This window comes from Meles meles, chromosome 2 (genome assembly GCF_922984935.1).
Source record: "Meles meles chromosome 2, mMelMel3.1 paternal haplotype, whole genome shotgun sequence".
Lineage (NCBI taxonomy): Eukaryota > Metazoa > Chordata > Mammalia > Carnivora > Mustelidae > Meles > Meles meles.
Window position 1 is genome coordinate 171,971,313 of NC_060067.1, and position 27,135 is coordinate 171,998,447.

The 27,135-nt window shown below is 50.3% G+C and overlaps 1 protein-coding gene across 11 annotated transcripts in view; it reads left to right on the top strand.

Moving 5' to 3' along the window:
- Nucleotides 1-18,884: 18,884 nt before the first annotated feature.
- The window catches only part of ANK1 (ankyrin 1), a 207,011-nt gene continuing 198,760 nt past the window's right edge, over nt 18,885-27,135 (top strand). For all 11 annotated transcript variants that reach the window (XM_045994143.1, XM_045994157.1, XM_045994165.1 and 8 more), the window contains exon 1: nt 18,885-19,271. In XM_045994143.1, coding sequence (XP_045850099.1) covers nt 19,146-19,271 — 126 coding nt within the window. In that variant the 5' untranslated portion in view covers nt 18,885-19,145. The remainder of the gene's footprint in view (nt 19,272-27,135) is intronic.

Here is a 27,135-nt window from a genome sequence, read left to right on the forward strand (position 1 = left end):
CTGCTTCTCCCTCCCCCACTCCTCCTGCTTGGGTTTTTTGAAAACCCAAGTATTTTGGGTTTTCAAAATACTTGGGTATTTTTAAAAAAACTTTTAAAAATAAATAAATAAAATAAAAATTGCACATACTAAGCAATAAAGCACGGTTCAACAAATACCAAAGGATTGAAATCACACCAAGTAAATCTTCCGACTACTACATGATTATGCTAGAAATCTGTAACAACAATAAAAACAACAAACTAGAAATCCCCCATATGTTTATAAATTAAGAAATACGCTTTTATATAATTCATGGGCCAGGGAAAAATAAAAATTGGAAAGTATTTTGAGCTGAATTATTTCCAATCCATATGAAATAGTGAATCTAAATAAAGATCAGGGCACCTGGGTGGCTCAGTGGGTTAAGCATCTGACTCTTGATTTGGACCCAGTTCATGATCTCAGGGCTGTGTCAAACAAATAAATAAAATCCTTAAAAAAAAGGAAGGTAGGGGCGCCTGGGTGGCTCAGTGGATTAAGCCGCTGCCTTCGGCTCAGGTCATGATCTCAGGGTCCTGGGATCGAGCCCCGCATCAGGCTCTCTGCTCCACAGGGAGCCTGCTTCCTCCTCTCTCTCTGCCTGCCTCTCTGCCTACTTGTGATCTCTCTCTGTCAAATAAATAAATAAAATCTTTAAAAAAAAAAAAAAGGAAGGTATACAAATGGCCAATAACGTGTGAATAATTAGTCATTGAGGAAATGTAAACTGAAACCACACTGAGATACCACTTTACACACCCAGAATGGAAAAGACTGTCCTTACTGCATGTTGATAATGCATGCCCCATGAGCCGACTCCTAGGTCTTTACCCAGGAAAAAGGGAAGCCTCTGTCCACCCAGAGATTTGTACAAAACTATTCATAGTAGCTTGAATCACAAATGAGCAGTGTTCATCAACTGTGGAGTGGATGAACAAACGTCGTGTAACCATACAACGGGATACTTGTTCTGAAATAAGGGGGAAATCTTCCGACATAGTATTGACAACATAGACGAATCTCAAGACCATAATGCTGAGCGAAAGAAGTCAGATTCAAGCGAGTACTTTTTGTATCATTCTGTGTACACATAAAAGTAAAAAACTAACCTTTAGTGACAGAAAGCGGACCAGTGGTTGCCTCAGGGTGGGGGGAGAAATTGACCACCTTGAGTCACTTCTTCAGGTGATGGAAATGTTCCATATCTAGACAATACTGATCAGACTGCATATGTAAAATGAGTAAATTTTGTTATATATAGATTCTATCTGATTAAATCTGATTTTTAAAAAAGATTTTATTTATTTATTTATTTGTAAGAGAGAGAGAGAGAGAGAGCAGGAGAGTATAAGCAGGCAGAGAGCCAGGCACAGGCAGAGAGAGAAGCAGGCTCCCTGCTGAACAAGGAGCCCGATGTGGCACTTGATCCCAGGACCCTGGGATTATGACCTGAGCCCAAGGCAGCGGTTTAACCAACTGAGCCACCCAGGCGTCCTGATTAAATCTGACTTTAAAACAAAACAAGAGTTGTTCAAAGCAGCATTATTCACGATAGCCAAAAAGTGGAAGGTACCTAGTCCACGGATGGGTGGACACACGGAAGTGTGTTACAGACATACGTACAATGTAGTGTTGTCCAGCCTTAAGAAGAGCATTTTGACATTGTACAATGAGGATAAAACTTGACATTATGCAAGGTGAAAGCAGCCAGACACAAAAGGACGAATATGGTATGATTCCACTCTTATGAGGAACACTGAACAGTCGGATTCATAGAGATGGAGCAGAACTGAGACCAGCAGGGAGGGGCTGGGAGGAAGGGGGACGGGGAGTTAGTGTTTAGTGGGTGCTGGACTTCAGTGTGGTAAGATGAAAAGGTTCTGGACATGGATCGTGGGGATGGCTTCACTACAGTGTGAGTGAATTTGGTGCCACCAAACACTTAATAATGCTTAACATGGTAAAATTATGGTCTGTATGTTATTACAATTTAAAGAGAGAGAGAGCGAGGAAAAGGAGCCCTGGGACCAGTGTTTTCTTCCTAGGTCTTCTGAGAGATTGCCCTGATGGCAGGTCTGGGGCTGTGGGAAGTTGGGAACTGCCACCCAGCAGAGCAGCACTGAGTGATGAAAGGGAGAAGAGCTGGGAAGCCGCCGACAGGTCCATGGGAAGGATAAAGATGAACATCGAGAAAGAAATAGAGCCATCTTAACCAGCTTGATGCTGGCGCCGACATGAGTCCGTCATCAAGGTCCTGCCAGGAGATGACTGAGACTCCGGGAGACGGGTGCAGGGGAAACGCAAAGCAACCAACAAAGAGCCTAAAAATGCTGGGCTTCGTAGCAGTTAACTAGTGATTAATAGTAACTAAGACATCCCCTCATTAAAGAATTAAAACTGCGTAAAAGGTTATGCACACAACGAGAAGTGAAAGCCCTACTTCCTAATTCCTTGTTCCCTTCCCTGAGCGCAGCCTAGTTAAGAATTCCCTTGTGTCTTTCCAGACACGTTCTCTGCATGTCTAGGCATAGAAATACTTGTCTGCAAATGAGTGCGTGGCTCTCTCCAATAGCTCCACTCTCCTGTTTCTTGACCCAGGTGGAGCCTCCCACCAGTGCTGTTCCTCATCGTCCTTGTGGTTCATTTGCTGGATCTTGGAGAGCTTGTACACATACTGCACGACCTGGGCATAGTTTTCCACTGTGTGGCCATGTTTCATCACGCATCTGGGCTAACTCATACCGCTTTTCACTTTTTCCTGCGACCCCTAGGTTTTGCTGCTCAGTGTGGCCGCAGGAACACGGGTGCTCAGTGCCACCACGACGCCCTCCGCCCGGGGCCATGCCGGAGACAGGCTCGGTAGGTACCTGAGTCTGACTGAAGTGACCTCCGCCAGGGACATTACTCAAATTCTCTGGCCCCCCAAACCGCCCTGCTCTTATGTTTGCTTTCCTTCTGCTCCTTCTCTCTTGTTTTTTTCCTCTTGTTCCTTTTCTCTTTTTTTCACCCTACTCTGCTCCCTTTCCTCTGAAATGCCTTTGAGGAGGTGGCTGGCTTCCCATGCCCTCTGTTCTCCCTCTGGGCTGCCCTGTCACCTGGGGCGGGAGGGGGCACTTTACCTTTTGGTGGATTTGACCCAAAATCAAACCTCTGTTGAAAGGTTAAAGAGAACACTCCACACCTTATGTTTAGACACATTTGAAACTCTTCATGCTGATCTATGTATCTCTCTGGAGGTCTGTGTTTGGTCTTAGGAGATGGGAAATGGATTTCAAATTTGCATGGCTTCATGGAATCTGAGAATATTCCAGATGGAAGGAGCATGCAGAGCATCTTGTTTTAGAGATGAGGATGCTGAAGCCTGGAGAGAGTAGGGGGTTCTCTTGTGGTTACACAACCTGATGGTCATTTTGAGGCTGTGTGTGATTGTGTGTATGGAAATATGTCTCATTCATTCACTCAACAAACACGGACTGAGTTCTACGCCAGACACTGGATGAGGCTGAAGGCATAGCAATGACGGAATGAGAGAGACACGAGGAGCTGCGTTCCCACTTGCTGAGGCTCAGTGACTCACAGAGCTGAACCCTGGGCAGTGTGATGAGAAAGAGCTATTTTGAGTTGCTGCCTTGGCATTCGACAGTATGACAACCCTGCTAACACGCAGAGTCTGGGCATTTCTTGCTTTCTTTTTTTTTTTTTTTTTTTTAGGATTTTATTTATTTATTTTGGAGAGGGACAGAGAGAGCAAGAGCAGAAGGAGGAGCAGAGGGGAAAGGGGAGGGAGGGGGAGAGAATCCCAAGCAGGGAACTCCTCCGCCCGGAAGACCAGGACCTGAGCCGAAAACCAAGAGTCCAATACTTAAATGATTGAGCCACCCAGGTGCCCTGAGAGTCTGGGCAGTTATTTCATTTTATTTTTTTTTTAAAGATTTTATTTATTTATTTGAGAAAGAGAGAGAATAAGAGAGCATGAAAGGGGAGAAGGTCAGAGGGAGAAGCAGACTCCCGGTGGAGCTGGGAGCCTGATGCGGGACTCGACCCCGAGACTCCAGGATCATGACCTGACCTGAAGATAGTCATTTAACCAACTGAGCCACATAGGCACCCGAGTCTGGACATTTAGGTAGGAACCTGGGTTTAGGATCCTCACTCCCAAGTTCCCCTTTGCTTTTCTGGGGGCACCTATACAATAACCACTCAGAGTTGAGTCCATGCAAACTTAGTAACTTCCGTCCCAGTCACCTCCTTAAATAGTAAGTGTTTGCTTCCCTCCTCTCAGTCGGTCCCCTGATCGCTGCTGATCCGGGATGGAGGACTGGCCTTCCCATTGCATGTTGCCCACGCCCCCCGTCTAGTTTCTGGGATCTGTAGGTCACAAATCTGTGACTTGACTTCCTTTGTAAGGGAATTGAAACCATGCCTTCAATCCAAATGAGCTGGGGGTTCACCCTTCCCTAGAGTGGCAGCTCAGATACCATGGGGGTGGCTTGTGCCCCCCCAGTATGTTAAGAACATACTGACTCTAGGCCCCCATCAGAGGGGTCACTGGCTCCCCCTTGGGATGCCACCGCGAGGGCTGGGCAGGATCCTCTTGTCCGCTCACTCACTGGTGAGGGCTCCTGGCAGGTCCTTTCCCTCCTTGTCCTTCCCCTGTGCCATTTCAGCACCTTTGTCCAGGCCCGCCTGCTACCTGTGTGGCTCTCTGTTTCAGGCAGGATATTGCACTGGGACACCTGGCAAGGGGCACCTCAGGCAACCCTCACACTGAGATATTCCCTCAGCTGCACCCAAAGGTCTGTCTCCTCCCTTGAGCACCTCTGTCTCTGGGGCTGCCATCCCAGGATGTCTCAGGGAAATCTGACCTTCTTTCCCGGCCCCTCTTCGCACCCTTGAGCAAGTCTTATCCCCTCCCTGTGGCTGTTTCCTCCCTGGCAGGATGAGGGAGGGAGGATCGTAGAGGTGCCTTTTGGCTCTGACATCCCATGGTTCCATCAGGGGTCCTGGGGGCCGCCCTCCTTCATGACATTGAAGTCCCGATGGATGAGGGGGACTCTTTCTGAAATCTTGGAATCCTGTTCTGTGGTTACCTCTCCCCTAGGTCACAGGGGAGAGCAGAGGAAGCTGTAATAGACACCGAGTTGGGGGCAGAGGTACGTGGTGGGGGTGGTTTCCCTCCCGGACTCCTCCACACGACCCTGCACCACCGCCCCGCCACCCTGTCCTTACACAAGCCCTTGATCCCAACACTGCGGCCCAGAGCAGCCATTTAGAGATTCTACAAGGAAGAAATAAAAAGGTTACGAGAAGGCCTTTACCCAAAGAACACTGGGACAGTTATAGCCAACTCAGTTCTCGAACCTAGCACTAGTACTATAGGAATGAAAAAGCGTACGTCTAGCCACACGTAGAAAGCTCCAGAGGAAAGCCATTATTAAAGATGCTGAATCCTTAAAAAGAAAAATTAAAAAAAAAAAAAAAAAGGATCTGTGAGGGACACCTGGGAGACTCAGTCGGTTAAGTGTCTGCCTTCAGCTCAGGTCATGATCCCGGAGTCCTGGGGTCAAGCCCCACATCGGGCTCCCTGCTCAGAGAGGAGTCTGCTTCTCATTCTCTCTTTCTCTCTGCCCCTCCCTGTCACTCTTTCTCTCTCTCTCTCTCAAATAAATAAGATCTTAAAAAAAAAAAAAGTACCTTTGAGCAAAGCAGTCATCTTTTCCCTTGTGCCCTCTCCTTTTACTCAATGTTTTTTTTGGCATCTTCAACTTTTTGTACTTTGAGTCTTTGTAAAGCAGGGCCCACAATTACTGAAAATTCACTGAAGGGGGGGAAAAAAGCTTCATTTATGCCTCTCAGAGTGTGTTTTTAAATACCAAACAGAAGGGCAAGAGGGAAAAAAAAATTACATGCTTTCTGGTTCCAAAAAGAGGTAAGAAATGAAAAGGCTTCTTACAGTTGAATTGATGGGAAAGGTACCAGGGAGAAAACAGTCTGCTAATAAATGAGCAAATGCATGTCATGAATGATGATGGCAAATGTTTGAGATGATGAGTCTATTTTCAAAGCTCATTTCAAAACCTTTAATAAAAATAATCAAAGGAAGAAATACAAGCACCAGGACGCTCTGGAGGCCTTGCAAACCCAGTTGTGGCTTTAATGAACTAAATGTATGTTAATGATCTATGTTAATTGTATTATATTGGCATAGGGCCTGCTGTATACCAGGCTCCGTGAGAGGCGCTGCGGATAACTCAGTGAACGGAACAGACAGAAGTCCCTGCTCTCGTGCAGGCTTCCACTCCAGTGGGGCCGACACAGGAGACCACAGGACATCGCCACCACGCGTCGTGTGACAGAGCATGATAAGGGCTGGCAAGAAATATATAAACAGGAGAAGGGAGAAATGAAGGGTGTGGGGTAGAGGGGGGTGGGATTTTAGGTAAAATGGTGAGGGAAGACTGTTTCAGGCTGAATTGCGCCTCAGCCCCCCATTCGTACGTTGAGGTTTGAACCCTCAGAGTGTGACTGTATGTGGGGATTGGGTCTTTAAAGAGGAAAGTGAGATAATGAGATAATGAGGGTAGGTACCAAGCCCCGAGGACTGGTGACCTTGAAGAAGAAGCGATTAGAGGCAGAGGGAAAACCACAGAAGGACCTGGGGAGAAGGTGGCCACCTATGAGCCCAGGAGACAGGCCTCCGAAGAAGCCAGCCCTAGGACATCTTGTTCTCGGGCTTCCAGCCTCCAGAACTGTGAGAAGATACATTCCTGTTGTTGGAGCTCCCCAGTCTTGGTGCTTGCATTGGAAGCCTGAGCAAGCTAACTGACACAAAGACCTCACCAAGAAAGCAGCTTGTGAGTAGAGACCGGGAGCGAGCAAGGGGCCGAGCCAAGCGGGTGGTGTTAGGGAATGAGACGGACAGCAGATGCAGAAGCCCTGAGGCGGTAGTGTGCCATGTGTGTCTGGGACAGAGTAGTGGAAGGTCAGGGAGGGGTCCGGTGTGTGGGGAAGCAGGGCGGGGTGGGGAGGGGTGGGAGGCAGTGTTGGCTTTTGCTCTGAGATGGGAAACTGTGGGAGGGTTTTGAACAGAGAAGTGTGACATGGTCTGACCTGTATTTTGACAGAAGCATCCTGGGCTCCTGACTTGAGATGTCAGATGGGGAAGCAGGGAAAGCAGCAGAGAGACCATTGGCTGCCTCAGGTGAGCACCCGCAGCGACTTGATCGAGGGTGAGGCAGAGGGGCTGGTGAAGCGTGACTCCTTTCCAGATGTATTTTGAGGGCAGAGCCGGTGGGAACGGCTGACGAACCGCACTTGGGATGGTATCGAAAAAGGAGTCAAGAGCTCTCCAGTGTTTTTGTTCTCAACATCCGGAGGAACAGAGGGGCCTTTATGTGGGATGGACAGGCCTGTGGGAGGAGCAGGGAGTAGGGAGACGGCAGGGACTCTGCGTTGGGCATGTGGGGAGCTGCTGGGCTTAGGGCAACCTGTTAGAAATCCAAAAGGAGACGATGCTTCCATGGCTGGATGCTGGACCCACATTCAGGGGACAGTGGAGTCTGAAGAAGTGTGTGTGGGAGCCACCGACAGACGCCTGGAGCCAAGCCCACAAGACCAGCTGGGCACCAGAGTATGGGCTGAAGGAAAAGGGTGGTCCGTGGAGGGAGCCCTGGGCTGCCAATAAGGTAAAGCAGAGAGGTGAGAGGAGCAGACAGACAGGTCAGGGGGAAGCCAGCCAGCAGGTGCCCCGAGACCCGGCAGGTGCCCCGAGAGCCGAGGGCATCTGTGCTTGTGGAGGCAGAAGTGATTCGTTGTGTGGAATACCACTGAGGGGGCATATCATGTGGGAGACCAGGAGCTGCTCTGGAACAGGAGTCGGGGTGGGCTGGGGGGAAGGTCTGGACAGGAAAGGGGAGAGGAGCCGCAGATGGCAAATGCTGAAAATTGGTGCAGGGTATGCGGGAAAAGGGCAAAGATTTTAGCCATCTGAGCCATCCAGGTGTCCCAAGGGCAAAGATTTTAAAGGCGGGCTGGGGCCCTATTTTGAAGCAGGAGATTTGGCCATAACGGGCCTGCAGCTTCTTCCCCTCCTCCACTTGCTCGCTCATCTGTCTTCATTCGCAGACACCAAACTGACACACATTCCTGGCCCAACATGGCACACGGTGCTGGGGACGCGTACATGAAGACAGCACCCCGTGGGCCCTTCCTAACTCCCAGTCTGAAACTGGGCACCTTCCATCCAGGCACTGGCCCCAGTTCTGGTGATGGGGTCTCCTCCAGTCCTTGAGGCCATTCTTTCTCAACTCTTTTGCTGACTCATCGCCCTCAACCCACCAGGGACTGCTGTGTCCCCAGGGTCTTCCCCTTCTCTCCCATCAGTCGCTCAGAACCCCCTGCAGTGGTATGCAAGAGGATTTGTAGTGACACAGACAAACCACCTGGGTGGTGTCCATCACTCAGGGTGATGCTGGGTCCGGTCACTTACCGGTGCTCTGTACTACCACGTCCTGTAACCCAGGCTGGTGATGAGGCTCCAACGAGACAGTGAACACAGCTCTGCACGGTGCCTGGTGCCCAGCAGGTGTTTAGTCATTGTTTTGTGGGTGAATGGGGTGGGGTGACAGTGTACTTGAGCTGAACCAAGAGTGACCAGTAGGATGGAGGGACGTGAATAGGGAGTGACTAAGCTTTGTGATGGGTCCTAACAACAGTATGCATGGAACCCAATGGCTTCTGGTGACTGGCATGTCTGGGAAGGTTCTTCCGTGCCTACACCTTGTTGGATGGTTGGAATTGTATGGATGGAGGGGGCATCTGAAACGAAGAGAAGGACAGGACTGTCCAGGCAGAGAGAACCCAGTTAGTGCTATGAGAATGCAAGATACTGTCCTCTGCTAGGGATGGAATGAAGGGATGTGGGAGAGAGGACTGAATGCTGGAAGGGACCAAGCCAAGGGGAGCCCTAAAAGTCACCCTTGGGGATCCTTTTCCTCATTTGGCAGGTAATAGGAAGGAAGCTCTGAAAGGCTTTTAATAAAGGAGGGAAGTGAGTATTATGGAGTGAATTGTGTCCCCTAAAAGATGTAGCAGTCCTAAGCCTCAGTACTCATGAATGTGACCTTGGGACTAGTCACTCATCTGTGTGTATAATATGGGACTATATTATTTAGAAAAAGGGTCTTTGCCAATGATCGACTTATGAAGTACAGCATAGGAAATAGAGTCAATAATATTGTCATAGCGTTGCATGGTGACAGCTGGTGACGACACTTATCATGGTGAGCACGTGTAAGGTATAGATTGTCAATCAGTATGTTGTATACCTGAAACTACTAACACATTTTAGAAGCTCTTTCAGTTTTAAAAAAGAAGCAAGCAAACAAGCAAACGAGGCTTATTGGCAAGAAACGACATTCGATCTAGTATCTGAAGGATCAGCATGGCTTCGGTGGCTAAAGAGAAAAGAAGCGGGCACGATTGTTGTTCTGTCTTCTAAGCTGTTCTAAATGAATTTGTTCTCCCTTCCACATGGAAGCCCTTAAACAATATGCACATTTATCATTTAAAAAAATATGCGGTCATTAGTTTGGGCCCTAGCTGGATGTGAGTAGTGTCTTTATGAAAAGGGGAAATTGGGGCACAGGGACAGACAACACAGGGGGAAGACAAGGCAAAGACACAGAGAGATCACCGCCTCCAAGCCCAGGAGCACCCCAGTTACAAGGAGTCAGGAGAAGTGCGCCTGGGTGGCTCAGTCGTTAAGTGTCTGCCTTCGGCTCAGGTCATGATCCCAGGCTTGTGGGATCGAGCCGTGCATCAGGCTCCCTGCTCAGCGGAAAGCCTGCTTCTCCCTCTCCCACTCCCCTTGCTTGTGTTCCCTCTCTCACTGTGTCTCTCTCTGTCAAAGAAATAAACATCATTTTTAAAAAAGAGAGAGAGAAGAAGCTAGGAGAGACACCTGGAATGTCCTCTTGCGTGGCCAGCAGAAGGATCCCACCCTGCGGCACCTCCATCCCAGACAAACTCAATTCTCCTACGTCTCGGGTGGGAATGCACATTGGTGTGTGCACTCTGGAAAAGCAGAATATATGTATGCCAGATGATCCTGCAACTTCACTTCCGCGTCCACACCCAACACAGATGCCGGCTTCTGTCTCCCCAGAGTGATACGGTGAGTGCTGAGCGCACAGTGGCTCGATTCATGGTAGACTCCAAGTGGAAACCACCCAGGTCCACCAACATGAGACTAGATGAACAGATTGCTGTGTATTCGTGCCATGCAATGCCACACCGTAATGGATGAGAGCAAACTGCTGAAATGTGCAAGACCATGGATAAATCTCATAGACAGAATGCAGAGGGAAAGGAACCCCGCAGAAAGGGCTCCGTGTTGCAGGATTCCATCCCAACGAAGTTAACCTGGGCAAAGTCCATTGAAAGTGACAGGTCTGAAGAGTGCCTAACTCTGGCTGGGGGTGGCGAGGGGTGAGGGGAGGCAGGGTGGTGGCGCTGAGAGGGAGAAGGGAGCATGCTGAGGGCTGACAATGTTCCCTGACAATGTTCCCTGTCTCGATGCCAGTTGTGTCACACAGGGTACATTTAAGTTGTTGTGGGCAGGGTGGGGCAAGCCGTGTTGCAAGCCGTGTCTACCTACTGACCCAGAATCTGCATTTTAAGAAGATATCTAGGTGACATGAATCACATTCAAAGTTAGGACTGTTTTTTTTTTTTAAGATTTTATTTATTTGATATATACAGAGAGATCACAAGTAGGCAGAGAGGCAAGCAGAGAGAGAGGGGGAAGCAGGCTCCCTGCTGAGCAGAGAGCCCGATGTGGGGCTCGATCCCAGGACCCTGAGATCATGACCCGAGCTGAAGGCAGTGGCTTAACCCACTGAGCCACCCAGGCACCCCAAATTAGGACTGTTTTTGAAGAAAGACTCTGCACTCCAGTGGGCAGTGGATTGGGAATGTAGAGGAGAAGAAAGTAGGGGACCTTTTTGTGATTCTGGCTCCAGAGAACGGATGAATGGTAATGCCATTAACTGGGACTAGATACACCAGGAAGGGTGGTGACTGGGACATCTGGCACTGTCTAGGAGGCCTCGTGCTCACTGCTTGTCTCGGTCATAGGTGGGAGAGGTCAAAGCAGGGTTAGAGTTTCAGCGTCATTGTCAGGTGGATGCTAGTTGAACCCAAGGCTGAGACCATGGAGGGAGAAGTGATAAACAGAAAAAGGGCCAGACTGGAAGCGTGTGTTAATGACCCCCAAAAAGAACATTCGGGAGACAGGAGGACAGGAGAGCAGGGTCTCAGAAAATAGAGAGGTAGGTAACGGGTCAAATGCTCCAGGGAGTTGAATCAAGACAGGAATGTAACTAAGGGTTCTGCAATGTGGGCACAGAATTCAGGGTGAGAGTGAACTGACCCTTCCTGGTGTCGCGGCTGTGGAGGAAAGAGGAAGGGTCATCCAGCAGCCATGGCCTGTGGGGAATCCACAGGCCGAGTGGAAGGAGCTGATGGAGAGACACTCATGGAGATTCAGAAAGGAAGGGAGAATTCGTGGCCATACTTTCTGAGGAGGGGAGAGAGAATGAGCTTTGGAGGATAAACCAAAGAAAAAGCATTCTCGAGAAGGTTGGTGTAGACGAGTATGAGCGCTGAGGATGAGGAAGAAGCTGAGGGTGGTCAGCCTGGTCGCTTCCATTTCTTCTCTGAAGTGGAAGACAGTGGCTTTTGCAGAGAGAGACAAAGGAGAGAGGAGGGCCAGAGTTTGAGGTGTAGAAGGGCACGCGGGGTTACTGAAGGACTTCGAATGCCCAGGTCAGGTCGAGTGGATACATAAATTTTATTCCAGCATTTTCCAAGAATCCAAATGTAAAACATGTCCCATTTTTCTGTTTCCTCTGAACACTTCAGCTTATAGGCTCTTTATTTCTATTTTTAAATTTTTTTTAAGAGGAAGGTGGGGGAGGGGCAGGCTCTACGCCTAGTGCAGAGCCACAGAGGGGCTCTATCTCTCAACCCTTCGATCATGACCTGAGCCGAAATCCAGAACCGGTGTATAACGGACTGAGCCCTGGATTATAGGCTTTTTTATTTCTTCAAATTCTACCCTTGAAAATTCAATGATTACAACAGTATGTTGCTTTTATTTGTAAACTTTGGACAGGAAATAGAAATTCTTTTTTTAAAATTAACATATAATGTGTTATTGGTTTTAGGGGTACAAGTCTGTGAATCATAAGTTTGACACAATTGACATCACTCACCACAGCATAAAACCTCCCCAATGTCCATCACCCAGCCACCCCATCCCATCCACCCCCCTCCCCTCCAGCAACCCTCAGTTTGTTTCCTGAGATTAAGAGTCTCTTATGGTTTCTCTTGCTCTCTGGTTTCATCTTGTTTCCTTTTCCCCTCCCTTCTCCTATGATCCTCTGTCTTATTTCTCAAATTCCTCATGTCAGTGAGATCATAAGATAATTGTCTTTCTCTGATTGACTTATTTCACTTTGCATAATACCTTCTAGTTCCATCCGCGTTGTTGCAAATGGCAAGATTTCATTTCTTTTGATGGCTGCTTGGTATTCCATTGTGTATATATACCACCTCTTCTTTATCCATTCATCTGTTGATGGACATCTAGGTTCTTTCCACAGTTTGGCTATTGTGGACATTGCTGCTGTAAACATTCGGGTGCACGTGCCTCTTCAGATCACTACATTTGTATCTTTAGGGTAAATACCCAGTAGTATGATTGCTGGGTTGTAGGGTAGCTCTATTTTCAACTTTCTGAGGAACCTCCATGGTGTTTTCCAGAGTGGCTGCACCAGCTTGCATTCCCACCAACAGTGTAGGAGGGTTCCCCTTTCTCCACGTCCTCGCTAACATCTGTTGTTTCCTGACTGGTTAATTTTAGCCATTCTGACTGGTGTGAGGTGGTATCTCATTGTGGTTTTGATTTGTAGGAAATGGGAATTCTTGAGCTCAATATTCACCCTTGCTCTGAACTCCTGACATTGTTTTGGAAAAGTATTAAAGGGGAGAAGTGAAAGCTCTCCTCAAATATTTAAAGGGATTCACACAGAAGAAGGATTCATGTAATTTCTACATCTCGATAATCGAGGACAGAGCAGAGGCCAATGTGTACGTACTCTGGGGACATGTTTTGGACTCCAGGTGGGACAGAGAAGTGGCCCTTTGGGCAGTCCGTCTGGGGAGTGATCTGGCCTGGGAATGTGCAAGTAAGCAGAGAATCCAGTTCTCCCACTGGTTGGGCAATGGAAAGGCAATTCCTTTAGATCCTGAGACTTTCTTAGCTTCCATCTGTCTTCCTGTTCCACCTTCAACACCCATGCCTAGTCGATGACCTTTCCTGGCTCAAAGTTGAGTTGAGCAACTGGGAGGTGTGACACTGTGCTGGAGAGTTGGGACCTGTAGCAGGGACAGCTTCTGTCCTCAGAGGAAGACAGAGGACAGGCACTGGTAGACGCTTGTTGGCTCCATCTTTCCTAAAAGGGATGAAGGGTGCAGAGCCAGGCCAGGGAGCCTCTCCAGGCCTCAGGCTCAGTCTGGGTTATCAGCTCTAACATTGTCAAAAAAGCACTGACCCTGAATTTTTGGTTCAACACTATACCCTGTGGCTTACTGGCCGTGGGTCTTGGGGAAGGTATTTTCTTCTGTCAGTGCCTCATTACCCTCATCTGTAAAACATCGACCATCCTGATGATGCCTAACTCTGAGGATGCTGGGAGGGTTAAATATGTCCCAGTCTGGGACGTTCAGCGTATTTTAGCTCTTTATATTATTTAGCCCAGGAGGCAGCTTTTATCTTGGGAAGGTTTATTAATTATTAATAATGTTTCTTTTAAGAACGCAAATCAGTCTAGTTGCATAAACCCATCATAACAGAATGGGGTTGAGGGACCCAGGTGGAAATCTGAGGGAAGAAAGCAAAACTATAAAAATGGATCCCTTTCCCTCTTACTTAACAGCTAAAGTGAGTCCTAATCGTCACCAGAAAGAAAGAAAGAAAGAAAAGGGGCTTTTAGGGGCTGTCCCATGTGCAGGGGTCTCCCACAGCTCCCCACGACTGCTGTCCCATGCCTCTGAGTGCGCAGCCATCCCTTGGCCCGAGTGCGCACAGGACTTGGGGGCAAGAAGAAAAGGTAAGAAGAGCCCGAGGAGAGGTCACAACTCTGACACATCCACCTGGTCAACAGATGTGTCTATGGCTGTGGAGGAGGTGGCCCTCGGTGACCACAGAGGGGCTGTCTCTGGATGCCACCCAGAGTGCTGTGGGTTCTGTTTCTACACCACCAGAGGACTAGGCTGGCTCTTTGGTTGGCGGCCCAGGGATATTATTGAATACAGCTAACTCACATAATTACTATTAACTTCTGCACTGCAGGAGAACCCACTGAGTCACTGGCAAAACCAGTCACTTGATGGTTTCCTTAAAGTCAGGCTTGGGGTTAGGCAGCGTGGGTCTGAATACTGACTCTGCCCCATTAGATGCAGGACCTCAGGGAAGTCAGGGAAACACACTCAGCCTCAGTGGCCCCCTCTGGGAAGTAGGGGTAACAAGGTTTTTGTGTTGAGAAATAAATGTTATGTAAATGAGTAGCAGTGCCTAGGGCATCATGAACTGTCGGTAAATAGATGATCATTATTATTATGGTCTGGGACATGAGAAGCCTCTAGAACTCCCTAGATGCCCAACACTGTCCTCTGACCAGGAGGAATTAAGGCCCTCCAGCTGCTCTGATGTCCCCTCTTATGTCCTCATTGGCCCCTCACCTCTCTGCCTCCTCCAGATCAGCCTGAGGGAACACTTGCCTTCAGACAGCACAATCGCATTTTCTCCTTCTCAGTTTGCAATCTTCCTAATGTATAATAGGATCCGGGGGAACTGCCCTATGAGGGAGCTCTGACATGGACAGGACTTTCATCTTCCCTCCATGGGGTTTTTGGAAATACAGGGCCAGAGGGTGATCTGGGGTAGGGCCTTTGTACTCACTGCCCACGGTTCATTAATGATAACGTTGCCCCTCTGTGTCTCAGAATTTTTTTTTTTTTAATCTTCAGAAGTTTTCTAAGAGGATTTTGACATATAAGAGAAATCAGCCTGCTGGATCGGAAAGGTACCTTGGACAACAATTTGTCCAATCTCTGCTTTCCTTGCCTTAAGAAACTATAAAGCTCACATAAAAAATAAAAAATAAAAATACCATATGCTCTAATAATCTCACTACTGGGTATTAATAATCTCACTACTGCAGCATTATTTACAGTAACCCAGATATGGAAGCAGCCCAAGTGTCCATCCACAGATGAATGGATAAAGAAAATGTGGCATATACAAACATGGGAATATTAGCCATAAAGAATGAGATCTTGCCATTTGCAACAACATGGATGGACCGAGACATGTTACGGTAAGAGAAATAAATCAGAGAGAGACAAATACCATATGATTTCACATATGTGTAGAAAGAATCTAAAAATCAAAACCAAAGAATAAACAAACAGAAACAGACTCATAAATGCAGAGAACAAGCTGATGGTTGCAGGGTGGGGGATGGGCAAAATGGGTGCAGGGGAAGGGGAGGTGCAGGCTTCCAGGTGTGGAATGGATAAGTCACAGGGGATGAAAGGCACAGCCTGGAGAATACAGCCAACGGTATTGGAGAGCACTGTATGGTGACAGACAGCGGCTACACTTGTGCTGAACAAGGCATCACGGAGAGAGCTGTTGAACACTTGAAACCAATGTAACATTCTTACATTGTGTGTTAACTATAATTTTAAAAAAAGAGGAAACTAGAGCTCCACGCGCACTTTGTTTTATTGAATCCTTTCACCTTTGCTCTCCCTGCCCCCACTTCCTCCTGACAATGCTTCAAGGGAGGTATTACCAGTGGCCTTGTTTATAGATAAGGAGGTTGAGTAATTGAGTACAGCCTTGAGGCGAAGAGTGGGTGCCCTGGAGCCAGCCTGCTAAGGCCAAATCCTGGCTCCACAATGAGGAGCTGAGAGCTGGAGTAAGTGGCTTCCCTCCCTTGTGCCCCGTCTCCCGCATCTGGAAAGTGGTGACAATGCCCGGGGCAATGGAAGTGCTGAGTAAGTGTCCACTAGTCTTACTGTTACTCTGTAAGCCCGCATACATGGTGGGCTTGTTGATTCATTCTCACATGTTGATTGAGCCTCTACTGTGTGCCAGACACTATGCCTTTCCTCACAGAGTTTAAAGTCTAGTGGGGGAGACATGCTTCAATCAAAACCATCACACCAATGTAAAAGTGTATTCACGGCAGGTGTTCTGAAGGGGGCAAAGATGGTGTTATGATGAGATGGTAGAGCTAGTCGGGGGCTCCAGAAGGGCCTCCTGGACAAAGTGAAGATCCCCTTGATGGGGATGAGTGAGTTGGAATGAACCAGATTAGGGCCTGGTTGAGAGGACCGTTAGAATGGGACAGAGCAGTCCCGGTAGGGGCAGCAGGACAGAGGCCCCGTGGAGGGCCAGCACTGACCAGTTGAGGCTGGAGCACTGTGCCAGGATGCACCTGGGGTAAGACCAGCTGGTGCTGGGAAGAGCCTGATCATTCAGGTCCTCGTAGGCCAGATAGAAGATTTTGACCTTTGTTCCAGAAGCCAAAAAGAAGGATGGTAAGCTGAGAAGAGATAATGATCAGATGTGTATTTTGAAAGGATGAGTGTGACTGCATTGTGAGGGCTGGATGGGCGGGTTGCCGGGCAGGGATGCAGGTGCTGACGGGGAAGAGACTTCCGGTCACAGGTGTGTGGGCCTGGCACTCAGAGGAGAGGTCTGTGCCAGAGATGAAATGTGTAGCCTCCTTGGCAAGCTGATTATAGCCATGGTCATGGGAAGGGGGTGGGTGGCGGCCTGGGGAAACCATTTAGAGCTGCGCTGTCCAATACAGTAAGCACCAGTCACATGAACCCCTTAGGCAACTAAAGTGTGCCTGATCTGAATGGAGATGGGCTCTAATATAAAATACTGAATTTTGAAGTATGAAAGAATGTGAGGTATCTCATTAATAATTTTACATCGTTTGCATGTTGTATGATAACACTTTGGATACACTGAATAAAATAAATCATTCAAATTAATTTTACCAGTTTCTTTTAACTTTTAAAAATGTGGCTACTTGAAGATTTAAATTACATAGGGGATTGGGATTCATGGCTCCCATTAAGCTTCAGTTGGACAATGCTGATCTAGAGAGAGAGGAGAAGAGAGTCCACAACCCAGCCCTGGGGAAGGACAATGGTCAAAGCAAACGTTCAGCCAGCCCCAGCGGGGATGAGAGGCGTGGTGGTGGTGTGGGGGGTTGTCGCGAAGGGGTGAGTGGTGGAATAGGGACACAGAGGGGGAGTGGGAGGCATAGGGAGGTAAGATTCCAGTAAGGGAAAAGCATGGAGTCTGGAGAGCAAGTGATTTGACCACTCCCCAAGTTTGTACAGAGCAGGGAGGGTGCAGCTCAGAGCCCTTTGAGAGGCACAAGAGATTTCCTCTCTCCAGGCTCTGCTCTGTGCTTCGTTAAATGTCTGCATCAAGCCCTCAGTTTAGGGCAGAAGGAAACAGACTATTTCATCAAACTTTACCAACTCCTAAATATTATTTTCTAAAATCCACCTTTACTCTTAAGTGGGCCAGGAACTCCGTCCTACCTGATGGGAAGGAGTGGGTTGGGAGCGGCGCCTGACTGAAGGGGCAGTGGTTGCCAAGTTGGAGCCTCAGTTTTCCCGCCTGTCGCCTGAAGGAGGGGGTAGGTGAGCTTAAGGCCCCTCCTCCTCCCGCAGCCTGCCTTTGCGGCTGCGTGACCCAAACGCCAGGTGTGTGGTTCTTTATAGCTGAACACGGGAAAGGCGGCGTTGTTGAGAGAGGGGGTGTGTGTGAGAGTGTTGAGAATTGGGGGGGGTGGGCGGTCCCTGGTGCAAAAACCTAGTTCCACTCCCGTCAAAAGGGAACTCAAGGGAAAACTGCTCACTTCATCTTGGACACGTTTTCAAGCTATAATTGGAAAATATGCAAATGAAAGGCCCTAAGCTCTAAGCGAAAGACGGGGGGCGGGTGGGGGGGGCGGGCTCTTCCCCGGGGAGCCTTGGCACCGCGCGTGCCCCTCGGCGGGGGCCCTCGGCAGGACGACCGCGGAAGCTCGGCGCTGGCTTGTCCCAGGCGGGCGAAGATCGCCGCGGGGGGGCGCCCCGAGGCCCGGCCCCCTCCCCGCCCCCACCCCTGCCGCGCGGTCCGGGCCTCCGCGCCCCGCGGTGCTGTGGCTTCCGCCGCCGCCTCCAGGCGCGCTGGTCTGCGGGGTCGCCTGAGCGCGGGGCCCGCCGCTCGCCGCAGCCCCCCCTTGCCCCCGGGAGCGGCGAGGCCGCCCGCAGTAGGGTCCCCCGCGGTGCCCCAATAGCTCGGGGTAGAGTGGTCGGCTTTGTTCCCTGAGACCCGACGGCACGGGGCCCCGTGCGTCTGGCGGCCGCGGCGGCGGCGGCACTGCAGTGGTGGAAACCCGGCCCGCCCGCCTGCCTGTAGCCGCCGGCCGCTCGCAATGCACCAGCGCGGGCGTCCAGCGCGCCCAGCCTCGTCGGGCCGGCCGGGCCCCCCGGCTGCGAGCGGCCCCTGCGCCCTCCTGCGTTAACTGCTGGAGTCCGCCTCCTCCCCGGCCCGCTCGCCGCTCGCCCCTCGCCGCAGTACCAGCCGCCTCCCCGCCCCCGCCCCCCGCGCCGCCGCCGCCGCCGCCGCCGCCGCCGCCGCCGCCGCCGCGGCCGCCGCAGGAAAGGGAGGGAGGGACGGAGGGAGGGAGGCGGCGGGGCCGAGCCTAGAGCCCGTCCCGGGCGCTGCTGAGCTTGCTCCGGCCGCGGCGGGAGGCGCCATCCGGGGGCCGCCGGGCAGCCGCGGCGCGCCTCTCCCTCCGAGCGTCTCGCAGGCGCCTCCCCCGCCGACCGGGTCGCATCCTTCCCGCGGTGGGTTAAGAAGCTCACCCCTCCGCGGAGCAGAGACTCAATTTTTTTCCTCCTCGGGAGGGTGTCGCCACCTGGATTGCCAAGTGTGAGGGGTCCGGGAGGCGGGGACCGGAGCACCGTGACCCGCCATGGCTCAGGCAGCCAAACAGCTGAAGAAAATCAAAGACATCGAGGCGCAGGCCCTCCAGGAGCAGAAGGAGAAGGAGGAATCCAACAGGAAGCGGAGGAACCGCTCCCGTGACCGAAAGAAGAAGGTAAGAGGGGGGCGGCGGCGACAGCCCGGTGGCAGAGGCGCCCTGGAGGTGGTCTCTGGGGGAAGGGGCTCGGCGGACGGAAGAACGAGGTGGGGGCGCGGGGACCCGGGCGCCGGCGGAGTTGATGCCGCTCGAGAGTGGAGGGCACGGGGTGGGAGAGAAGGAGGGAAGAGGCTTCGGTGCCGTGGGGCAGAGGACAGGGCAAGAGGCTGGAAGGGCAGAACGGGCGGCCAGGAGGCTGCGGGCGCGCTGAAGCCCGCCGGCTCGGCGGCCGCGAGGACCTTTCAGCACCGTGGACAGATGCCGGCAAGCACGCCGGGCTCCGGGAGGAACTTTTCCGGCCTCCCAGCGGCCGGCGAGGGTGACGGGCTGCTCCACTCGGACTCGCCGCCTCTCCTGGCTTTGCAAGGAAGCTGGTCTGGGGAACTGCGGCTCCGGGCTCCCGAGGCTGCTCTGCCCGGCGCCTACCCCGGTGACCCAAGCTCCCACAAGGAGAGCTTAGTTCCCAAGTCTCTGAGCCGGAGGGGGAGGGTCTCCTGTCCTTCCTCGACCCTTCTTGAGCCCAGGAAGAGTCTTTCCTAACCGTGAGTCCAGCGGTAGAAAGGCATGCCCCCGGGGCATTTGGCAGCATCCTCTGTTCAGGTCACTCAAGACGAGCGACTGATGGCCAGGAGGGGAAGTTCCTTTGGAAGCCAGACACGGGTGCTGTCCAGCTTGGCCCAAGGGCCTGGTCATAGAACAGGTCTGCCTTTTTGTAGACGAATACCGAGACAGGGTATTTCCCTGCCCCCACTCCATGACCCAGACCCCTTAGAGCAGCTGTTGGTGTGTTGGGCACTTCCCTCCTGGTCTGGGGTCTCCCTACACCTTACTCAAAGCATCTCTAGAAACACCTTTGGTGAGAAACACCTCTTCGTCTGAATTATCTTTCATTGTAAAGGGAGGGTGCGGTTAATTGGGTAGAGGACTCCAGCTGAGAGGTGTTTTAGAGGCACCCCCCCCCCCAGGAGGCCAGGAGTACATCAATGCAGTTCTGGGAAGTGGAGGTAGGGCGGAACTCGATCGTCAGTCATTTTAACCCAAAGAAGTCCATGTGGGGCACAACCTACAAGCTTACTCACCAGGGAATGGGACCCCTCAGGGTTCTGGGCAGAGGCACTGGTCTTGATTGAGAAGGAAACGTTTTTGGTTTGGGTTCCCCCCCCCCACCCCCCACTGAAATTGTTTCACTCTGAGAAAGAAGTTTGGAGCCTTGGTTGACAGCAGAGTGTGGAGAAAAGACAGCTTGTGGGTCACACCCCACTTAGCAGTTGGCCAGCAGGACCCATATCCAGCCTTTTCCTAGAGATGAGACACAGGGACAGAGATGTTCTCTGACTGTAACCGAATTAACCAGCCCACTCTAGGCTTTCCTGCACCCCTTCAAGAGCCAGCCCCTCCTCCCTCAAGGGATTTCCATGGTGTGTGTGTAAATAGTAGTTTCCCAAAGGCACCACCCCTTTAGCAGGACCAAAAAAGAGGCCTTCCCCAAACCTACGGTGAATCAGAGTTTGGGCTGGTGCCATGGAGAGAATCTCAAGTCCTTCTGCTAGGGTCTGAAATACCAGAGCCCATCCTGTGATGTGAGTCAGACAGGGGGAAGTCTGATTATATCTGACAGTGCTCACCCACTTCCTTGGCATGAATGTGAACTTCTGTTAGAAAAGCGTGCTCTCTATTTCCATTCCTGCCTATTGCTTTAGGAGCCAAGCCGATCCTCTCCCAAACTGCTCACTCAGTGTTTTTATCCCACTTCTTGCTCTGGAGCTTCTTCCCTGATGCTCCTGATACCTTAAATAATTTTTTTGAGCAATAGTCAAAACAGAACTCTCCCTTCTTCTTCTTTGGTTTCTTTCCATCCTACAAAGCTATCTTTAATATAACTCTGCATCCCGACTGCCTATAATACACACACAGAAGAATGGCAATCTCAATATTCTTTTTACCTCTTTGGTCTTAATCTTTACATTCTTATGAACTTTATGCCCATTGTGAGTGCTGGGTGAAAAGAGATTTCCCTCCCCCTGAGCGATGTTATTTTCTTTTCTAGCTGGTTGTAGCATACTGCGTCAGTAAGCATTCAGAAATCTTCCATACAGATATTCATTATCGTATGCAGTACCCTGGGTGCTAGGACGGATAGGACAGTAACAGGGAAATCTGAAGTTGAAGGGATAGCGGTGACATAAACTCTCAAAGCTGATTCTTGGGGCAAGGAGGGCATGGTATGGAGTGAGGTTCGGGGTGCTTTGTTTCTATTCTGTAATGATTGTGAGGTCTCCTAGCTCTGGGCACAGTCTTGAGGGCCACCTCAGAGACTAGAGTCAACACTTACAGCAAAATGCAAAATCACAAGAGGGTGGAGGGGTCTGGAGGGAAAGGGGAGAGAGGACAGAGCCATGCAGAAAGAGATATTTAGAGGAGGCAGAGGAAGCTGCCGTAGGGGGTGGAGAAGCAGATGGCCAGGGTTGAAGTTCATATGAGGTGAAGTCTACCCTGGGCCAATGAAGGAACCTTTGAAGGGAAAGATGATTAAAATCAAGCAGGTGGGGACTTTAGCGTTGGTCCCCACAGACTGGGGCTGCCATGGAACCATCCTTGTCATCAGCATGAAGAAGGAACTTCACGGAGGCAAGCGAACATTTTATTCCAGTGAATTGGTAATTCATAGGAACATATACCCGAGCCAAGGGCATTCTGAATTTACGGAAGGGAAAGGTGTTTGTTCCGTGGGTAACCTACTTAGTGGGGACTGACTGAGCAGAACCGAATCCCTCCCCGTTTGTAGAAAGAACCGTGGTTGTAACTTCAACACTGGTTGCAGTTTTTATGGTTGATGATATTGTGTGGGCAGGCGCTTGCTAAGGGGTGCTGTGCAGTGGGGGTGGAGGCTGGTGTTGTGACGCACTGACTGACACAGATAGAAACCACCTCGACACAGGGAACTGAGCTAAAACTCTGGAGCTCTAAAGATGCCTGCTTTCTTCTGAGGCTCCATTCAGTTTTCTGTTTGTGGAGCACACATCCTTGTCAGATGCTGGATGTCAGAGCTGCAGCTTTTAAAGAAGGGGAAAAAAAAACAACACTCTGGAATCCATGACATTTACTGATAAGTCCCCCTGCTTCTGAAGGCTGGGGTGGAAATAAATAAATGGCCAAGCATGTGTAAAGCAGGCATTTGCATGAAAAATGAAAGCTTTCTCAGGCTGAGGATGCCTTGGGCACAGGAAGATGTGTGCTTTTTATGTTTACCCAGGGCTTGAGGTTAGGAGAGGAGGACTGGGACGTTGGAGAGAAAGTGAGGCACTGCATGGGAGGAGGGTCAGAATTCAGTAAAGGAGGAGAGGATGAAGGCATGAGCGAGACTGCTAGGGAGAGGAGGGGCTGGCAGCTCAGCCCTGCTTTATGAGGTTTGGTTAATCTTGCTACCTGCTGCACTTGTTAGTACCCTGGGAGGGCGTTTACTGAGCTCTCCTCCTTGTGCCTGCTTCTGTCCCCCTGCCTCATCCTCTGCTTTTGGTGAGAGAAGAGATCATGCCCTATTCCTGGCTGTATCCCCAGTACCTGACGCATAATAGGTGTGCAGTAAACGCATATGGGATGATTGGTTGAATGAGCAGAGTAATATATTTGTCCCCGCTTGCTTTGATGTTGTCTTGGTTATAGGCCCAGCTTCAGGTGAACAATATACACTTCAACGTTCTTTTGGGGGCATCTGAAGAAAGTGTGGTGTTTCTTTCTCTTCTAATCATTTGCAAAGCCGTAGAGTGGCCTCGGTAGGCAGTGGGACGAGCTAATTTCTTGGTGCAGTGAATTCCACCACAGGGCATGCATTTAGTTCTTACAGGGTCTCTGCTGCACCAAACGTCAATTGGTTTTAGCCATTTGGAACAACAGTGTTTGCACAGGGCTTCAAGGAGCCAAGAAGAAGAGAGCAGAGAACAAGCCAAACGAACCAAGGAGCGGAAAGTAGCCTTCACTGCTCTGCTGTGCAGCAGTGCCCATGGGTCTTTCCAGACCAGGCAGGGTGCCCCGGAGAGCACTCAGCCCCCCTCGCACTGTGGGACAAAGCCCCGCTCCTGGACTGTGGACCTGTCCTTGTGTGTGATCCCGTGATTGGACTTGCAGGGGAGACTTGGGCTGACCCCTGTGAGTCTGGAGTGGTCGAGGCCAGGAGGGTGATGGGGGGAGGGGGGGTGAACAAGAGTGGGAGGAAGGGAGGGGAGTGAAGCCGGAGCGTCATGGGGGCCCACATCTCCTTATCGTAAGGGTCTCAGACGTAAACTTCTGCTGTTGTGTGCCAGTGAGTTTATCCTTTGCATCTGAGATCTGGAAGACAGGCTGGAAAGAGAATGGGGTTCAGCACTTATCTTTAAATCTAGGTCCTGCTGCCACATTACATCAGGAGTATATGTCGCCGTATGAATTGATCCCTATATAAAGTCTCTCTTTGGCTTTTGAATAGCATAATCAAGGTGCACTGCATGTTCATTATTAAAGGTGTTAATTTATTACTTGCGAGGCTTTAAAATACACCACAACTTTGGTAACCCTGCTTTGGCATCTCTTCTTATTTTGGTATCTCAGGACCCTCCAAAAACTGGCCATAGCCTGTCCTCCTGGAGCTCTGGGAGCTACTAGCAGTGGCTGAAGTTGTGCGAACTTTACCCGTCTGCTCTGGGTTCCTTTCCCAACCCAGTGCTTCCCGCCCTGCTGCAGGGACCATGGCGCTGGGGGCCTTTCCCTGGCTGCTCCCATCACCCCCCAACCATTCGCTAGACCAAGAGAGCAGGGTCTTGTGACCACAGACGCTGCACTCTCAAAGATGCCCAGCACTCTGCAGTTTGCACATCTTTTGCTCCTCACAGCCACTGCTCAATGTAGGAGGGGCAGCAGCCAAAACTCAGAGCCGGAGACACAGCCTCATGGCGAAGGGGACCGTGTGGGGCAGCCCCATGACCTGTCTCTTCCCTTGTTCAGCCTGGCAAACTGCTGGCTCACCAGTTCTGCTTATCTCCTCTCACTATGGCTTTTTCTTAACCCCAGTCTGAGGCTCCTTCCTCCTTCTTTCAACAAAATGAGCAGACCCTAGTGAACGGGACCACGTGCCAGGCACTCCTCCTATTTGAGCTCATCCCCATACTTTGCCTCTGTAATGTCCTTGCAGAGGCAGAGCCCTTATCCACGTCTTCCTCCTTTGGTGCCAGAGTCTGTCAGTCCATTCTTCAGGGAACCCTTCCTGAATGTCCCCTCCTCACCTCCATGCCCTGGTTCCTCCTCTGCCCCGTAGACCTTTGTCCTGCGAGGGGCATTGGGGGGGGGGGCGTGCACTCATGCGCAGGCACACATTCTTGTTTTATCCTTTCTACTAAATTGTAAGCTCCTTGAAGCCAAAGCCTGAGTCTTCATACTTACAAATTCAATAAATATTTATGACTTGAATTAATTCAGAAGCTACATGTAACAGGTTCAGATTTTCAGATTTTTTTTTTCTTGGTCTTTCTATTTGATTTTGGAAAAGTTGGCCCTACAGAATTGGAACCAAGTAAATCTATTTTTTCCCTGAATTATTCTACCTAAAGCAAAGTCATCAATGTTTCATTTTGGAAAAAAAGCAAGTAAGCTTTGCTTGGCTCCATACCTCCATTTCCGGTTCTGGGAAAGCAGCTCAAAATCCTCTCACTCACAGTGTGGTGGGCTAGGAGTCAGTCTGGAGGTTCCAGCTACATGTGCATGAATAAGCCTCTGAATTTCTCTGAGCCTCAGTTTGCTCATCTGCAAAATAGGGATGAGAATCAGATGAGTGTGCTTTGTAAACTTTAAAACTCCCCTGATATTTAAAAGGTTATCGTTAACAACATAACGATTATTAATTAAAGTATTCTTTCTAATGAATCCAATGCCAAAGCTCCTGCCTGGCCTTCTAGTCGGGGGTGTGAAAGTTTGATGTGTGCCTGGGAAGGCCAGCATATTATTATTTCAGTGCTGGTAAATGAGAAAAAGGTACTTTAAATCATATCTTCATTTCATTTTCAGGAAAGGAATGAATATCCTGTTTTGACAAGATTTATCATTACAGACTTAGCTCCGTGGGTCTAGTTTGAAACTTTGAGGCTTTATTAAAGTCCCACATGGCAATGTAACTGTATGTCAAAAGGGGAACATGACAATGACTCCTAAATTATCGGAGACTACCATCACCAGTAGAACCATGGCTGATAAATCCAGGGTGTGTAATATCAAGATAATGGAACACACGGTGTTAGGGGCAGACTAGACCCCTCCAGGGAGACTCTGGGCATCTTCAGAGTGGACACGTAACACCTGCTCCAAGAAAGGGGAATGTGCATTATGGACACTCAAAGCTAAAGCAAAGAAGAATTAATGGCCAGCCAGTTAAAACAACAATAACTTCTTTCCTTTGCTCCCAATGTGACTGGCTGGTTCCCTTCAAAGAACATTTCTCCGTGTCTTTGATAAGACCATAATACATTTTCCGCTTCAGTTAGTACATTTCTGTCCATTTCAGAGCATCCTTGACAATGCTATGGCAAAAGCAGGCTGCTTTGTTTATCAAAGGAGGGGTCTGTATTTATTGAGAGCCTGCGTGTCCTACAGGCGTCGTCTCCCTGGAGCCTCACAGAGCGGGGCTCCAGTCCAGCCTGGCTTCCGAGCTTAAGGCTGCCTGCTTAGGTATATGACACACCCTCAGGACAGTCAAGGCTGTGTGAGGCACTGAGAAGGGAAAGAGTACTGACGATGTTTCCCCTGCCTTCCCCGGAAGGACTTGCAAACTGATGGGAAAGCTGCCAGAGGAGCTAGTAACCCAGGACAGAACGGAGGCAGGTGATCTGGGTTTAGGACGGGAGCGCTGGCATCTGGATTCCCGCTGGGGCATGCGTGTACACAGGCTCCTCTGTAGGTCTCAGGAGCAGACTTTGAGACTGTGGGGAGTCTTCCCAGCCCCCCTGCCCCCCCCCCCCATTTAAGACAACAGACCAAATGAAAAGAGTGGCTGAAAACCAAATCCTGGGGGTTACCTGCTCTATTTCTGGCTCTTCTGCTTCACGAAATGGCTAATTCCCCTTTATGTTGTGTGTGGGAGATTTCTCTGCCTACCACATAGTCAGCTTCTTGTCCATATAATCGTTTAATAACGAGTAGCTACAGAATGCCAGCATTTCTGCCCTTATCCTCTCTCTGTTCGTTCCTCCTCTCTGAGATTTTTGCTTGTTACGTGGAGGAGTCCCTGGCCCCCCGGGCATCTTGGGCCTTCACGTGAACTGCTTGCCGACAGCTGGACTTGGTGTTGGGGTGGCGGGGCCTGCTGGGAACGGGAGGGGAGGGTGGCCCGGCTCTTGCCCGGAGTTCTCCCATCCATTCATTGCTGGATGCCTGGGGTGTCCTCTGCCGCTCCGAAGAAGTCAAGTGGTCTAAGTAAAGCCGAGGGAGCAGAGAGCAGTCAGAAAGAAGACAGGTGGGAGGTTAGAAGGCAGCGACTGTTATTAAAGTGGAATCGAGAGAGGAGGGCATGGTGCGAGAGGAAATACTACAGGGAAAAGGAAAGAGGTCTATTACTCCTCCACTCAGTTCTGAGATTGAAGGACAACTCACAGGGTGAGACCCACGGGGAATGAGACAGGGTAATGGGGCCAGGGTTCTCTCCACTTTGCTAGCATCAGACCAGATAGGGGAGAGGGCTCATTAACCGCAGACCTGTCCTGTCTCTATCTGCGGAGTCTGACCCTGGGTGCGGGTGGGGTCAGGCACCTGCGTGTCCAGCAGAACAAAGGTTTTCTGGTTTGGTCTATGCAAGCCTCACCCG